Source organism: Coffea eugenioides, chromosome 9 (assembly GCF_003713205.1).
Source record: "Coffea eugenioides isolate CCC68of chromosome 9, Ceug_1.0, whole genome shotgun sequence".
NCBI lineage: Eukaryota > Viridiplantae > Streptophyta > Magnoliopsida > Gentianales > Rubiaceae > Coffea > Coffea eugenioides.
In genome coordinates this window covers 1,923,983-1,942,203 of record NC_040043.1, presented here as the reverse complement: position 1 = coordinate 1,942,203, position 18,221 = coordinate 1,923,983, and the positions used below count along the sequence as shown (strand labels likewise).

At 35.3% G+C, this 18,221-nt stretch overlaps 2 protein-coding genes across 4 annotated transcripts in view; one reads left to right on the top strand and one right to left on the bottom strand.

Moving 5' to 3' along the window:
• Positions 1-684: 684 nt before the first annotated feature.
• Positions 685-10,727, bottom strand: LOC113783274 (urease accessory protein D-like). The gene is made up of 4 exons (XM_027329363.1): positions 10,431-10,727; positions 6,346-6,579; positions 883-941; positions 685-766 (listed from the first exon to the last, which is right to left on the bottom strand). The coding sequence occupies exons 1-4, from the start codon at positions 10,725-10,727 to the stop codon at positions 685-687; spliced, it is 672 nt and encodes a 223-aa protein (XP_027185164.1).
• Positions 10,728-16,683: 5,956 nt separating this feature from the next.
• Positions 16,684-18,221, top strand: part of LOC113783050 (probable LRR receptor-like serine/threonine-protein kinase At3g47570) — a 49,465-nt gene continuing 47,927 nt past the window's right edge. For 2 of the 3 annotated variants that reach the window (XM_027329067.1, XM_027329068.1), the window contains exon 1: positions 16,684-17,518. In XM_027329067.1, coding sequence (XP_027184868.1) covers positions 16,744-17,518 — 775 coding nt within the window. In that variant the 5' untranslated portion in view covers positions 16,684-16,743. The remainder of the gene's footprint in view (positions 17,519-18,221) is intronic. The other variant, XM_027329069.1, reaches the window with a different exon arrangement.

The window sequence follows — 18,221 nt, the reverse complement described above, 5'->3', positions numbered from 1 at the left end:
TTCGTGTCTGGCTCAAAAGGGTAAGCTACATTTCCCACAACCTTTTAATATCACTTATTGTGATAGGGATTTACATTATTACAGCACTCAGAATATCAGGGGCGCTACGCAAAATTGTCAGAAACCTAAAGGGAGGTTTATAAAATTTTCCCCACTACAAGTTTTGCAACCAGGATTAGGCACCATAACAGAAGTTGAAAATGTGCCAGATACAATATCATAGATTAAATTACCACTTAATTAAGACAATCTTCTTTGGAAAAAAAATACAAACAGAGCAATGAGCTTATGAGCCTCTTTCAGCATCTTGGATGACTTTATGATGTTTCATACGCCACAAAAAGGCCCTCCACAATCATCGATATGGCGCCACACCAAGCAGTGAGTCCAGGCCAGACAACTGACATTGAAGAAAACTGTAAACTGACTCAGTCGTCATTGCAGCAATTTGAACCACAACACCTCTTCCCTGCGGAAAACAGGGAGGAGTTGGCATGTCTTCAAATGAAGAATGTAACACATATATTTAGTTAAACAAAATTTGATGCATGAAACAATTTGTACAAAAGCTAAAATTTCCCTGACTTGACGATGCAGAGATGGAATTTTCATTACATCAATGTCAGTATAAAGGAAGCAGAAATTTCAGAAGCTATGCCAAACATTCTTACAGAAAATGTTACTTCAGTTTAAGAAAAGAAATTGCTGAGACATCAAGCTTTTCACATTTTCCTGAATTTGGTCTTGAATGAACTTCAGCTTTGGCCTAAGATTAAAAAGGTTTTGTAGTCTCTCAGTTAACCAAGATTAAGTAGTGGAAAGGAAATAATCATATAAAGAATAAAAGTACTGGTTAAATTAATTCATCGAGTCAACGCATACCCCAAAAGTATAACCATCCGTTCGGCAATACTGCTATACCTTCCCTGCTCTAGCAATATCTGTGATCAAAGTAAAACAATCTGAGCCATTTAAATGAGAAGGATAACCATCATCTAGATACAACAGAGTCAATCTTGTAGAAGGAAAAACTTCAGAGAAGAGAACTGAATTAAAGGTAACCATTCTTGGATCAACATTCTCTAATTAGTTCAGATGTAAAGAAAACAAAATGCAGAAGTATAGAAAATACCAAATTAGTTTTAGAGTCTGATGTATAAAAAATACCAAAAGCAAGAGTCTCCCAATGCAAGGGAGTCAAGAAACCCAAATGCAGAGAGCATTCTGAGACTTCAACAACAACTAATGATTATTCATGTGTGAAAAAGGAAAACGAAAGATTCCTGATAGAGGAAAAAAATTAGCTAAATGATCTCCATGTTGAAGACAATAGAAGACTGGGCAACATAACACCTGTGCATGCCAAAGTGCTAGATGATCTTTAAGCAAGCCAAAGTTCAGAAAGTGCACCAAAGTTCCAAGTAAATCAGTTTGAAGATCTGAAGCTTGTATCTCCATGAGATGTTTGCATTTGATTATTTCAACTAATACCAACATTAATTGCTGTGGAGAAACCCATTCTCCAGGCTCAGTCCATCAGAATAAAGCAATTTCATCCAAAAGATCTTTTTTTTTTTGGGAATTCATCTCAAAGATGTTTCCTATCATTAAGGCATCTAATCGACATTTGCCCAAAGTCGTTTGACAAAATTAATTTACCATGTTCCTGTAAACTGCAGTTGCCATGATTACAATATTCTTGATAGGGCATAAATTGTTAGTAATTTTATTGTTAATTTCCCCTTTTATTCTTGCCAAATATTGTTTTAATTATTAATATTTACTTATATTTGGGATTGGACCCAATTTCAGGGAGTGAAGCAGAAAACTACTAAAAAGGAGGGACTTTTTGGAGACAATTGAGACTTCAAATAAGCCACAGACCTGGCCCACATGGTGATATTCGCGCCACCTGAAGCCCACCAAGCAGCCATGCGCCGCCAGTTTCGCGTTGCCCAGCTGCCATCGCCGCCGCCTCCAAGCTCCACCTCACGGACGACCACCAGCTCTCCTTCACATGCCACCCCAACTTCCTCTCTCCCTCGCGCGACCTTCCCCTTGCGCGAAGCTCCGTCACTGGTCTGCGTAGCTTCTTAGCCCGTATGCCACCCACCTCGCACGATCTTCTCCCCTCGCGGCCGTCCACCACTCAATGCTGCTCACGAGCTCCACCGGCCCCCCCAGCTCACTTTTCCCTCTCTCTCCGCGCCCAGCGCTGCCATTGCGCGCTGCCCGCGCGCACGGCCGTCCACCACCGAACGCCACCTCACTCCTCTTCCTCGTGCGCTGCCTTTGAGTGGCAGCTGCCTCAATGCTGTCCGCTTTTCCCTCCACCATGGACCTCCACTGGCCACCAGCTCCTCTCCGCCGCTCGATCTCTCTCCTTCCAGCGCCACCAGCCACGAGCTACCCAGCGCCGCGAGCCACAGCCACAGCCACAACCGTACCTCCCTCTAGCCAGCTCTCCTGCTCCATCTTGCCGCCAACCGCCGCGCGTTTCTCTCCCACAGGCCACGGCCGTTGCCGCTACCGTTCCCCACTGCCACCAACGACGCCGTTGGGCAGTAGGCAGGTATCTCTGTGTCCCTCTGTTTCCAAGTTGTACTTTACTCTCGCGCTTTCTTAGAGTCCGTTCTTGGGCTCACTTGGGACTCTGTGGTTCAATTTCTACTTGAGACAGTCCGTGGCCATTGTGAGTTGCCTTTGTGCTATCACTTCGAATTATTGATTTCTAGGAGCCATTGCTGCAATTTTGGGTTACATCATTTTTGCATGAGACTAACATTCGGATCACCATTGCTTATTGGTTGTAATTGCTGCTTTGTTGAGGCATTTGTCTAGACACTAGGTGCCTAGAATTACATTTTCTTGCTTGGGGTGGCCGTTTATGTTACTTCATTATCTGTAAGGTATACCAGTGGTACTAGTTGTAGTAATTTGCATACAATTTCTTAATTCGATGTGATTGAGCTTTTGTGACTGAGTTGCTAGAACTTTTGGTTGGTTGAGTTGTGCAATTGACTGTCCAATTGGAGACAGTTGTTGAGATTTTGGGTGGAATTGTGTCTAATTACTGACATTTGTTGATTGTGTCCAATCGGGCAATATTTGGGTCTAATTCCTTTGTTTGGGAGTTTTCGGGCAAGAAATTTCAGTTACTTAGTTCATTGAAGCAGTTGTTGCACTTTGGACGGCCTTAATTCTGAATTTGACTACATGGGGTCCATAAGTACTTATTGATTGCATTTGCTATAAGTGTTGGGGTCTGGTTTAATCTGTGGGAGATTGAATTGTGCATTTTGCTCATTGGGATGGCTTTAAAAATTGTTATTGCTTTGAATTTTCGGCTTCCATTATTTGTTGGCAATTGTAGTCTCTTGTTGCTTAGAGTGATATTTAGAGTTCATGGTGAAGCCACGAATGACACCAGCTCCAGATGCGAGTTGAGAGACTAGAGACTCGGATGACCCACATTGACGTCACTATGCAGGTCTTGATCCACAATTTCCACCTGAACTGCCCCTGTTTTGATGACTTCAGGGAAGTACCGTTGCCCCTCTCCTTCCTTCTACTTTTACATTATCGCATTGAGGGCAATGTGTGAATTAGGTGTGGGGGGGGAATCATTGTGGTGCTAGTAATTTTGTTTTTAGTTTCTAGAGTTTTTTGTTTTTTCTTTATTTTTTTTTAGTTTGTTTTTGTCCATCTTTCGTTTATTTCCTTTTCTTTTTGTTTTTTCTAGTGGTCAGTTCCCATATGAATACCAAGTTTTGATGTTGGATTTTTGTCTCTAATTCTGATATTGCTAAGTTTTAGTAATAAATGGGTATCAAGTTAATGGGGTTAAGTTCAGGAACATCTCTTTTGTGAATATCAGTAATTGCTGAACTTTTCCAATTTTTGGTTAACTTTTCGAAGCATAGGGAATGATTGTTGGCATTTTTCATGTGAATTGGTCCAGTTATTAATTTTAGTTCTCCATGTTTGGAAATTTGCGGCTGGCTGCTGTTATTTTTGTGTTATTTTTAGTTATTGTGCTATATGATTGTAAATAAGAGGTGACTGTACTCCGCTAGTGGTGACTACTGAGTAACCGGGGATTTTCACCTAAAGTGTCGATTCTCGCGTCAAAAGGTAGTAGCTACTATGAGTGCGTGGTCCCATAGCGATTGGAGCTGAGTAACCGGGCTCTTCCATCGGGCAAATGTTGGAGTTCGCGTCAAAAGACTCTAAGGGCTATAGACTAAGTCTTTTGTTACTTAAAAAAAAAAAAACAAAACAAAACAAAAAGAAAAAAAAAGAAGAAAAAAAAAAGAAGTAAAGTAAAGATTGTGTTAGTATGTGAATAAGTTAGCTTGCCGGTTTGTGATCTTAATGTCGAGATTTTGGTTAATAATTGGACCGTTTGCTGATAAATGTGAGCAACCATTCCTTTTGCTTAGATTAGTTTGCTTTAAATTGGAGGAATTGGTAGTTTAGATGCTAACCGGGGTGATTTTTCTTGGATCTTGCCCTGTGTCGCTTGATATATGATTTTCTTGGTGTCTTGGCAATACGGTAGTTGGAGTAACAGCCATGGTCAAATTTTGGTGTTCAATTGTTGTTCTCATGCTTGAGGGCAAGCAAGATTTAGGTGTGGGGGGAATTGATAGGGCATAAATTGTTAGTAATTTTATTGTTAATTTCCCCTTTTATCCTTGCCAAATATTGTTTTAATTATTAATATTTACTTATATTTGGCATTGGACCCAATTTCAGGGAGTGAAGCAGAAAACTACTAAAAAGAAGGGACTTTTTGGAGACAATTGAGACTTCAAATAAGCCACAGACCTGGCCCACATGGTGATATACGCGGACTGCATTTCTTTTGCTGATGAGGAGTGTCTTGAATCCTAGGAGTCCTAGACGCAATGAGAAACGAGAAAAGAGGAAACATTAAGAGGCCTTACCCTTTGATCAGCGGGGACCACGGAGATAAGAAGCATGGGTCATTTGGGCTCTTGGAAAGAAACGTACAGATGCTTGTGAAATGGAATTGGACTCTCAATTTGTGTGGGGACCACGGGACTAGATAGCATGAGTCATTTTCCTTTGGCTTTAAAAGAAAACAAACGTACAGGAGGTTTTCTTATCAATAGTTTTAGCTTAGCTTTTAGCATAGTTTTAGTTTTCTTTTCTTTCTTGGCTCTTTTGATGGCCTGGACCTCAGTTAAATTACGGGGAGATTTTCTCATGAGGCGTGGCTAAGTTTCTGATCTAGTCGAGGAACAACGGAGGACTTGGTTCTACTAAATTTGTGAGATCGAATTAGTTTTTATTTATTTCTATTATTCACTGGTATTCGTCTATCTTCTGCTTTATGTTCATATGGTTGTTTTATTATTCGATTATCCAGGGCCCGGATTCTAGATTAATTCAATAACCTGAAGTCAATTAGGGTAGTTAAATCCGTAATTGTTTAATTATTCTAAACCGGTGGCAACTGGCATGATTGGGTTTGTGTCAGGGAGATAGACAGGCTAACTTAAAGAGACCCTCGTAGCGTGTTGATTGGTTAGAATTAGGCTCTTCTAATTATTCATGCAATTAGGGAATTGAACTTCTATGGTCGTACCTAGGGTTGTTTCCTGATTAGAGAAATAGTCAACGGTCGTACCTTGGCTATCGACAAATTGAGGAAGAGTTGGTTGTTTATCACGTGTATGACAACTATAACTAATTTATCAGACAGTAACTGAAATAATCCTTGCATCTGTGATCGAATTAAGTGAACCATCTCCGAAGTTGTCTCTTGGCTAGAGTTCGTCCATTATTATTTTTATTGTGATAATTAGTTATTTGAGTTGTAGTTATTTTATTTTATTTTAATTTATTCCAAGTAATTTAGTTACTCTCATTTTCAAAAACCCCCCGTATCTGGAACTTGAGAAGAAATTAAATTATCCCCAATCCCTGTGGATTCGACCCTGCTTACCGCTATATACAGAATTTGTATTTTATTTGAGCAGGTATTTATTATTGCACAGGCTCGACACCCTGTCAATTCTATTATCCAACATGACATATATTCCTAGGATTAAGGCCTGTATATGCATAAATTGATTACAAGGACATTAAATGACCACAGGTTGAAAGCTCGAAAGCAATTAAAACAAAAAAATACAACATTCTACATAAATCTAAAGATATTCAAGATTGACATGAATCTATTGCAAGCAATAGTTCAAAAATAAAAATTTCTTATAAGATTAAAATACTTCAGTTTCACCACTCTCTTCAATATCACACGCTTAGTATACAATGATGCTAGCATAGTTAAAAAACATGGCTTGAGGATGACAATACCGTGTCAAGTAACAAAGGCTCATCAGCTTCTAAAAAAATGTTCTTAGTGCTCTTGTAAAGTTCAAAGTCCCACTTTTCACCTCTTTCATAACGGCCACTAGTTATCCAATCAACAATGAGCAAGCTGGAGCTGGGAAAGACTTTGAATACTTGAGTTTGCGAATACTTTGCAGTTGAAAAGCATGTAACTGGATCTGGAATCACAGCCAAAAGTGCATCACTTCCAATTCTTGCCTACTGTGCGGCACAAAAAAGCCGCTATTACCAATAGCTTTAAAACTCAGGAAAGATATTGTATAAGATAAGTAGGGTACTAGATTTTACAAACTTGGCTTGAGAAGCTAAAGTACTCTTCCCCAATAACACTATTTTTTGAAGCAGAGAATGAAACACCAGGTTTTTACAGCCATAATATCTTTTTTTTTTTGTTGGTCCAAAACAAGAACAAGCCAAGATGAAAATTCCATCACTATGTCAGCACAGACAATTCATAGCCATGCACAGTACTTTTTTTTTTTTTTTTTTGGTCTTGGAACTATCTTACTTCCACCTGTTGCCTATCAGAAAAATTTGCTTGCATAAAGTACTACATTTTTTGTATTTCAGATCCAATCGTAAATCCAAGAGGTGATTTAAAGATAACAAGGGGCTAAGAGAGTCTATTAAAGGTTCATGAAAAGTAATACAAAGAAAATGAAGGAAGCAGTTTAGACAAAGGTTTTACTACTAATTTTTTATTCGAATTTTGATGTTGTTGATCAAATTAAGCTAGGATGAATCTTATTACTTCTAAGTCAGACATCCTCATACTACTTATTTGCAGTGAATCTAGATTCCAGATTTCCAGCAGGTACCTCATTTCATGAGGTGAAGTTTTAGGTGTTCCTTTAGGAATGGTAGAAAAGCGTTGTAGACTAATCTAGCAAGTTTTTGTATCAGGGTCCTTATCTATCAATTAGCTTTTAATAGTTTTAATGTTGTATGACTCATGTGCTCTTTCAATAACTTGCAAAAGGGATTCATATGGCCCTTGAATGCTTGACCTAAACTTGTCTTGGAACATAAATGCATCCTAGGATTTCTTCTTATTGACCATCTTCTCTTCTAAACTATACAGCTCCAATCAAAATCCTTATTCTAGCTATCTTCTAGCCTGCACGTCCTCTCTTTTCTACAACTTCAGATTATTCTGTCCCAACCTCTTACGTTTCAAAATCAAATCATCCCCTCCATCCCAAGACAAACAAAGTTCAAAACCATTATTAGCAGCTTTAATGCCAGGCTTCCTCGAGTAGATCTGCGCAATCTTCGCCATCGAAATCTCACAAGAGTTATTAGTAGCTGCTCTAATCCTGAATTCAAGGCATTAGTGCTTGAGTTCATGCCTAATGGGAGTCTTGAGAAGTGGTTGTACTCTCACAACTATTTTCTGGATATAATTCAAAGATTGGACATATTGATTGATGTGGCAGGTGCATTGCAATATCTCCACTGTGAGTATTCAATTCCAGTAATTCACTGTGATCTGAAGCCAAGTAATGTGATGCTGGATCAAGATATGGTTGCCCATCTAAGTGATTTTGGCCTTACAAAGTTGTTGGACAAGGAAAACAGCATCACATACACTAAAACACTAGCTACACTTGGCTATCTCGCACCAGGTGAAGAATTTTCTAACACAGCTAAATTACTATTTCCCCAGTTGTTTTAGTCGCAAATTCCATTACTATATAAAAAGTATGAATGTTGGTATTGGGTAGTGCAAGTATAAGCACTTTTTTATCTTAGTTTTTGTTATTCCTAAATTACCCTCATGTCTTTTAATTATTGCATTTTAATGTGACACTAATTAAAAGAAATAAAACACTCCAATTGATTACATTTTAGTGGTATTGGTAATTATAATTAAAAATTCCTCATTAAAAACTATTTACCTACCCTTGGACTCCATTTTCTATTATTATACGTATCAAAATTTCTTAATTGAAGCATGAAAAATTTCTCATTAGTCAGTAGTTGAGATTATTAAAAAAATCAATTTCAAAAAATAGATACTCTCTAGAAATGGAGAAACATACAATGACAAGAAAACCCTTATTCATCTGTATATCTTCACACAAATATCACAAGTAAAATTTACAATTATGCACTTTTACCAATATGAAGAATTTTTCATGTTGCACCCAATAAAATTTCAATATACAAAAAATGATGACACCTTTATAACTGAAATAGCAGTATTAAGCTAGAAAAAAGAAATCTAAAATAGCACCATACAAATTACTATTATCATTAATAGCAACTGATCAAAACAAGAAAAACTGAAATAAAATTGAAAACTATTTATAAAATGACATAAAGTAAATAGCAAATGAATTAAAAAGCTAGAATACAATTCAAATAATATCAAAGACAACATCCAAATCACTGATATCCAGGGGAAGACAAACATTGTTATTAACAATAATATAGTATTGCTACATTTGTTTTGGTTTGAGCAAACCAAATTCATCCATCAAGTCAGAAACCATCTCCAATGATAAAATAAGGAGTATAATAAGAGTAGATATAAAATGAAGAATGATAAAATGAAAATGATATCCAAATTGTTTTTGGTGACATCCAAAATACCCTTATTTTTCTAATGATTACATATATTTATTGTATTGCAATATTAGTGAATAATGGAAGCGATTATCAAATGAAAAGCTTTAAAATTAAGTAAATTCCATTTATGGTGACAATTGTAATTAGACAGATTTAATGCATTCCAATAATTGATAATAATGATAGCGGTTATGGATTAAAAGTTGGCAATTAAAAACTAAAACACTGCAATATAAAAAAATTAATATTAAAATTATTAATTAGCCACAATTCTCATTCCAATTTCATGATCATCAAAAAAACCAATATTAAAACCAAAAATATTGTCCTCGTATGAAAAAAGTAGAATTGTTGCTCTTGCTTTGCATTGGATTGTGCAGAAAACATGAATAAAAGAAAAGGAAAATAAAAAAACTCCAACTATCTCTATCTATAAAATTTCAATTGTTAGAATGTATAAGCCAGAAAAACTTTATGTGGTGGATCATTTATACTCCATTATTGACAAAAATAGAATTAACATAATACAAAGAATTCAAATTACATGTATGTTTATTTTTCTATCTTAATTATATTCTTCGTTTATAAAAAATTGTGATGATTGTGGTTTATATGCAATAGAGTCATGAATATACAATAATTTTGATAACACATGATATTATCAATATTTGATATATTAGAGTTCAAGCTATAAATAAAAAAGTGTTTCATTCATGATTTCAAATTCAATTCTAAGGGATGTGTTAACTACATTAGAATGTTTTGTGTCTCTTTTCATTTAATAAAATTTTTAAAAGTAACTAGCTTAAAAAATAAATAACATAAAAATACTATATTATGATGTTGACAATCAAAATTTCATAAAAAAATTTTAGTATCTGAAAAATAATATATTTTAAGATATTACAATCACGTGCAAAGCACGTGATCTATTACTAGTATTATAAAAATACAATCAATTTAAGAACATATGATGAATTTATATGTGTTTTGCGGAGTACGGGTTGGAAGGATTGGTATCAGCAAAATGCGACATCTACAGTTTTGGAATTATGATAATGGAAGTCTTCACAAGAACAAATCCCCACAGTGAAATGTTTGGTGAAAATTTGAGCCTGAAGTGCTGGGTTACTAATTCAATACCTGATGGATTAGCGAATGTCATCGATGCTAATTTGCTAAAGGAAAGTGATGAATGCATTGGTGAAAAGCTAAGCTGCATAGCCTCAATCATGAAAGTGGCTCTAGGCTGCACGATGGAGTCTCCGAGAGAGAGAAGCAGCATACAAGATGTTCTCGTTGTGCTGAAAAAGATCAAGCTTCAGTATATAAGTGCCCTCCATTCCAGGACGTCTTAAAGGTGCACGTTCTCTCTGAGATTTGTAGTTTTCCCAAGTGGCTCTGTTTTTTTTCTCTCTTTTTTTTTTTGGGTCAAAAGCGGCAGCATTTCGTTGATTAAAAATAGTCAAACACACAACTTTGAGCAACTGCTCTTCAATATCAGCTTTTGCTGCTTCAGTCTTCCAAACAGTCTCTCTTTTAGTAAAGGAGAAACAACACTTATCAAAAGCTAAACTTAGTTGTTTAATACTATCTTTTATTATGCGGCAAATTTGAGCATCCTCCGCAGTTTCCTCGCCAAGTTTGTCAACCACCACTTTGCAATCTGTCTCAAATTCCACATTTCTCCAGCCTTCAATCCTTGCTCGAACCATTGCTGCTCTTAGTGCTAATGCTTCCTCCACTTTGCTTCTCTGCATACTTTTAAGGGGCATGTCCATAAGCCAATCAGTTTGCCTTTCTTATCTCTTGCAATTATACATCCCCCAACCTGCTTTGTAAGTAGCTACAAGGTTGTAATCCTTTTCATAGTCTTTATTGAATCCATGTACTGCATAGCATAACAAAATTAGTCAGGACATTTACTTTCATTTGCACATAAATATCGACCTTCTTGACCTTAATAGTTCCAGGATAAAATGTTGAAGGACATTGTTTTTTATTTCAAGTTAAGGACTAATCTTTTCCTTCATTATAGATAAACTATCATCTACAAATAGGAAAAATAAAGAAAATTTTATCATCTTTTCCTAATCTATAGTGAAGCCAACAGGGACGTCACATGCCATCTCCTCCATGTTGAAATTTTGTTCACTAAAAAAAATCAAACTAGATTGTCAAAATGGTAGGCTTGGCTGGTTTGAATTTCCTATGTGTTGGGCTGGGTTTGGGTTTCAAAATGGGCTCATTGTGATCATGCATCGAGTTTGGAGCACGACACTAAAAAGGCTACAACTGGTATAATTACATGTTTAATTCTTGAAATACCATTATCTATAAGGCAATCAATATATATCACTATTGTATTATATGCTACTTATTATCTAAAAAATTATTATTGTCTAAGATATTAACAATACTAATTATAATTTCATTACTTAAAATTTGATCTTACAATCAACATATTATATCTTTGATGAAGTGTCACAATTAGAAGTAAGAAAGGTAAAACATTTTAACTCTGAACCTTAACTATTTCAAGCCGAAAGGCACAGTTTAAAGGTCCAATATGCCAAACCCAGTCCTGGCATGAATAATGGCAATTCCGAATGATTGAGACCAGAACAGGACCCTCCACACCCCTCCCGAATTGCACAAAATCACAGAAAATTTCGACTGTCATTTTTCTTTTATTATTCTGTTGCCATGTTTACTCGCAGGTAAGTCCTTCCATTTCCAATTTTGCATTAAAAAACAGTACCAATAACCAATCTATGCTTCTTGCTTGAGAGTTCACATTGCCGAAGAGGTACCCTCAACAAATCTTGGCCAAAAACTAGTTTGTTGATTCTTTTGTTTGGGCAGATGTAAACATGACTCTTACCAATAGTTTACAAACACGGGCTGGGCAAGTGTAAAAATTGGTAAAAACAATGTGATGTAAATTTTGCTTCTTATTATTGTGTAGCAATAATAAAAATATATATATACTTTTACTTTGTGACTGATTGCAAAAGAAAGTTGTCATGTTTGCAATAAGTTAGCCTCTGAATGTATTATGGGATAATTTCAGAAACCTCCCTTGAGGTTTCTAACTATTCCACCAGTCTCGATTCAAGTTTTAAAAATTACACTAGCCTCCCTTGAGATTTATTATGTTGTAACATTTGGATCCAACCAACAATTAAAATATGATATTGGGAGAGAGAAGATGATATGATTCCACCATTACTCCTCATCTACTAAATTGTTTAATTAATCTAATACAAGCCTAAACATTAAATAAATATACTAGAATTTGCTGTTTATCATCATGGATTAAATCACATATGGCATCAAAAGAAGTATATCATTCTATATATTTCACTTAATGTAAGATCCAAAATTACTCTTTCAATTACAAAATTCATTGTCAAACATGATTAATAACAAATAATCAAAAAAAATCTGTAACCAAAATATTATAAAGAGCGGACTTTAATACCATAAAAATCTCAACAACTAACCTTAATATGCTAACAAGAATATTTATGATATTAAAGTTTGTTCTCTGTAATATTTTGGTTGCCAATTTTTTTAATTATTTATTGTTGATCATGTTTGACAACGGGTATATAACTGAAAAGGGCAATTTCAATCTTGTATTAAGTGAAAAATATAAATGATATATATGTTTTGATGATATATGTGATTTAATCCCTAATGGTAAACATCAAATTTTAGTGTTTTTATTTTACGTGTGTGTTAGTATTAAATTAATTAAATAACGTAGCAGATGAGGAGTAATGATAAAATTATATTATTTTCTCTCACACAATATAACTTTTAATTATTAATTGGGTCTAAATGTTACAAGATAATTAACTTCAAGGGTTGCTAGTGTAATTTTCGAAACCTAGAGGGAGGCCATTAAAATAGTTAGAAACCTCTCCATGTATTATTTGTAGATACAGAGCCTTGGCTAAGTGTTAAGCTGGTCAATTTCCTCAACCAAACAAATAATAATAAAAAAAAAAGTGTTCAGCTGATTAATGATACATATGCATGCCTCCCAATAACAAGTTTGCAATCATTTGCATATGAGCCCATAATTGCCAACTATTTGAGGAACTGCCACATTCATTTTAATTGTAGTTATTTTGCCTTAACGTTGACTTAAGCATGGGAATGGTTGAGGACATAAACCCTGAAAAGTCATTTCAGTACTCATTGTCTACAAGTTCCCCCAATAATGAAAGATTTCGTGCTAGTTGTAGGTACTGCAGTTGGTGCTTTGACAGAATTTACCACCCAAAAAAGAAATAAGAGCAAAATACTAGGAAACTGCAAAATTTTTCAAATTAATAAACAGTTTATCTAACGAAATGGGCACTTGTTGCTAACCAGCACCCACTATATACCTGTTAGAAATATCCATTCATAGAAGATGTTATTTAGGTAAATTCACTAATTCATTATATGGTTTCTTCTATTAAGATGATTTGCATACATATCTCTCATCTATTAATTGCAAATTGACGTGGATGAGTTGAGGTCCAGTCCTGTTGATCAATAATATTGATTGTATTGACTTTTTCTTTTGTGATATCACCAACGTTATTAACCACAAATTTAATTATTCTTCCATTTGTGGGGCTGGGTCGTCATTGATTTTCTAGCGTTTCCTGTACGATGAGATGAAGTTCTATATCACAAATTTCTATACAAAGTCATCGTTCAGAATACTCGAGGAACCATCACTTCAGTTTCTTGCAAAATGACCAAGACTTAGTATTTGAAGGTGACAAATAACTATTATTATTATTATTAGTTACAAGAAAGCCAGCGATACCTTGATTTAGTGGTAAAAACAATTAAAGTGAAGGACAAAAAAAAGAAGAAGAGGTTTTTGGATTCAAATGTTACTAAATGAAAGTTTAGTCTTAATTTTATGTTATTATTTGTCCTACTACTTGGAATCAGTTTGTCAAGCTGCTGAATTATAATGTGTTTGTCTTGTTGCAACCATTTGATTAGTTGTAATATTATGAGGAAAAAGAAAAAAAAAAGAACCCTATAACTAAATGCTTTGGTAAGTATCGGTTAGTTGTGTTGTGTTACTACATATAAAAAAATTTTAAACAAAATTAAAAAAATGTAACCAAATGCTTTCCTAAACATGTTGGCGTAAACAAAATTTTGCCTACCTCTGAGAAGAATAAATTGAAACGAGAAATAAGTACTTTGTTTAGTAGTTATACAGAGACAATTTTTACTGTCCAAAAAAAAATAACAACAAAACACTAGGAAATTACAGGTTGTTCCAAATTAATAGAAGACTTTGTTTAAGTAAAATTGCTAATTCATAATTTGAGCTGCTTCTATTTGTACGATTTCCACAAATCTCTCATTTTTTAATTGCAAATTAATGTGGATGAGTAGAAGTCATGTCTACTGATAAGTAGTACTGATGTGATGGTACTTGTTTTCTGGCTTCCTGATTTCGTGTACCTCACCAACGTTATTAACCACGAATCTCATTATTCTTGCATGTGTGGGGCTGAACCATCCTTAATTTTCTAGCGTTTCGTGCACGAATGAGTTGAAGATGAATAAGTCACAAAATTTCTGTCCAGAATAGTTGAAGAACAATCAATTTTGTTTCTTGCATAAGACCAAGACTTGGCAAGGCCAACTCACCAGAGTCCAGTATGGAATTTTCCCAGTCTTCCCACGCGTTAGAAAATTATCAAATGAAGGACAAAGACTCTGCCCCTTGAAGAGTTTCGACCATACGTCATGACTGCTGCTCGATTGCTCAAACTTAGGAATTTAGCTGGAGGCCTTCGACCAAAATTTTTTTAAAATACTGTTTAACGTCCAAATGTGAAAACTCATCATTTTGATTAATCCTTGAACTTTGGCGAATTAGTTTTGGTCATGGGTCTTTAGATTCTAACAAGATTCCCACCAAGGTTCAAGAAAGATGCCCTGATTGGATTGCAATGAATCTGGAATTCCCAGTGCCGTTCCATGAAGTTTCTTAACTGAATAATTTGCGTCAAAGATTTTTTCAAGCTTACTTTTCTTTGTTTGATTAATGAGTGCCCAATACATTAATTAAGAGCGATCCAGGCGTTAGATTTTTCAGAAAATGCATAAGATGTGAGATGTCACTTCTTCACAGTGCCAATGATAGAGTTACATGTTGCTCTTTATTTTTGTTTTCATGGCATCCAAAAAAAAATCATAATTTGAAAGAAGACTTATGAACAACGAGATTGGTTTCTGGAGTCAACACTTATGAAGACTTCACAAAATGTTCTAGTGAGAGATTTTCCCCAGACTCTGACATCTCTGAAAAGCAAAAGATACTTAAAAAGGAAAAAAAAGGTTTTTTTTTTCATGAAGGCATAGTACTAAATAATCTGAAAAGGGTTTTTTTTTTCATTGTGTAGTATGTGGTTAACTGATTTTACATTTCATTAACTGATTTTGGGTTTGAGTTTAATTTTACCATTTATTATAGTTATTAAACTTTGTTTATTTAAGTGCAGAAAAGAATTGGTTTAGACGCTCCAATAGAATATATATACTCATAATAGTGCTACGTTAATATTTTAATAAATTTGAAATGAACAGACTTAGAACCTACAATATAAAAGCCTTTGTTTAATTAAGAATTTTTAGCTGATAACAAGATTTGTTTAATTAACACAAAAGTTAAGGGATTAAATAACGAATTTCCCATTTTTGCTTTCTCCTTCACACATTTGAAGTCCCTTAGATAGATTAACCATGCATCGCTTCCCTCTTTTATTGGGCTATGGCACTCCAAGTCGATTCTCTCCCATGGAAACTAAATAAATTCTACTCTTTACATAAAGCAAATGGTGACGTGGATGTATAGACATAACTTGACTGTACAAACGGTTGTCAATGATAACTGTTCATAACGATGTAATATTTTTTGAACACCTTATATTTTTATGCGAATTATTTATAAAACCGATATGAATAATTATTTTAGGCGCATAAATATTATATATGAAACCAATATGAATAATTATTATATATGAAATTGATATGAATAGTAATAAAATATTATACTTCTGTTGTAAGTATGTACAAGCAGTTAAGATGTAGGTATAACTTACAACTTATTTAAAAAGTGTTATATGCATGGTTCTGGATGATTGTCAATGCCCTGAGGCTAAGGCATCCTTAATTTTCCAGCGTTTCCTGCACGACTGGGACAAAGCCATACAGCATCACAAATTTTCTGGCCAAAGTCGTCCGTTCACAGTAGTATCTTGGAGGTGTTTCTCCAGTCTTCCCACTGGCCTTGTCCTTGATTGCCGAAAAATCAATATATTATTTGTAGACTTTGACATGAGAAATCAATATTATTATTTAAATGCAGAAGTAAAATATTTAATAAGCTTATGTAATACAACTTGTATATTAAAACTCAGAGAAAATTTATCTCAGAATCTTTTCTCAAGCCTTCGGAAGAATTATAGTCATAACTAAATTTTACTCTTTACATAAAAGCAAATGGTGACGTGGATGTATAGTCATAACTTGACTATAAAATTCCCAAGAATAGTAGTCAAAAGAATTGTAATCAGCATCACAATTACATCACTGGTCAATTGGAACTTAATCTGAAAACAGAAATCAAATTAACAAACATTAGCTATATAATGCGACTTCTCACCCATCATGTAGCAATCATTAGCCATGGAGAAACTTCACAACCTCTCCCCTCTTGGACTTGTGTTGCTATGTTTTATTTCTGCTTCCTTCGCCATGTTCCCGACCAATATTACCACTGATCAGTCATCTCTTCTTGCCTTGAGAGCTCACATTTCAGTTGACCCTCTACAAATCTTGGCCAAAAACTGGTCCGTTGGCTCTTCGGTCTGCCACTGGATTGGAGTCTCTTGTGGCTCTCGTCATCGTAGAGTGACTGCCTTGGACATGTCAAACATGGGCCTTACCGGCATCATCCCTCCACAACTGGGAAATCTATCATTTCTTGTTTCTCTTGACATGAGTGCGAACAACTTCCATGGAGAACTACCACATGAGTTTGTTGGATTGCGCCGATTAAAACTCCTTAATTTGAGTGTCAACAATCTCGAAGGAGAGTTCCCCCACTGGATTGGTTCATTTCCTCAACTTCGTCGCCTGTCTCTTAGAAATAATAGTTTCACTGGTCTTATCCCATCTTCCATCTCTAACTTGTCAAAGCTAGAGATCATAAGTCTTGCGTTCAACCCTCTACAAGGAAACATTCCCACAGGGATTTTCAATATTTCCTCCCTGCAAATCATTGCCCTTAAGGATAATGGCCTATCCGGAGTTCTTCCAAGTGACATGTGTTACCATCTTCCTGGACTGAGTTTACTTAACCTATCATTTAACAAGTTATCTGGTCATTTACCATCAAGTACTTTAGCTCAATGTTCGGAACTTCGGGTGCTGTCTTTGTCTGTCAACGAATTTGGAGGGGCCATACCAAAAGAAATTGGAGCACTGAAGAAGCTTGAGGAGCTATACTTGGGTTACAACTATTTGGAAGGTAAGATCCTTGTTAATTTGTAGTTAATTTGTGCAGATCCAGATACAGAAGTTGGTTTGCTCTAAAAAAAAATAGCACTTGTCTTGTGCAATTTTTTTCCGGATTTCAACTGAAGTCTGAAACGGCAAAAGATACATGAAAAATTTAGAGCTAAAGATTGTTTCTGGTGGATTGGTTCATTTCCTCAACTTCGTCTCTTGTCTCTCAGTAACAATAGTTTCACTGGTCTTCTCCCATCTTCCATCTCTAACATGTCAAAGCTAGAGGAGATAAGTCTTTCGTACAACTATCTGGCAGGAGACATTCCCACAGGGATTTTCAACATTATTTCTTCACTGTGAGATGTCACTTCTTCACAGTGCTCTTTATTTTTGTTTTCTTGGCATCCAAAAAATAATAATAATTGGAAAGAAGACTTATGAACAACGAGATTGGTTTTTGGAGTCAACACCTACGAAGACTTCACAAAATGTTCTAGTGAGAGATTTTCCCCAATCTCTGGCATCTCCGGGAAGCAAAAGAAACTTGAAAGAAAAAAGATTTTTTTTTTCATGAAGGCATAGTACTAAATAATCTGAAAAATGGATCTTTATTGAGTAACTGGCCGCGAAAATTACAGTAATTTCCTTGATACTAGGATTGGCATTTATTGTGTAGTATGTGGTTAACTAATTACATTTCATTATTTCCATGAATGGGCATC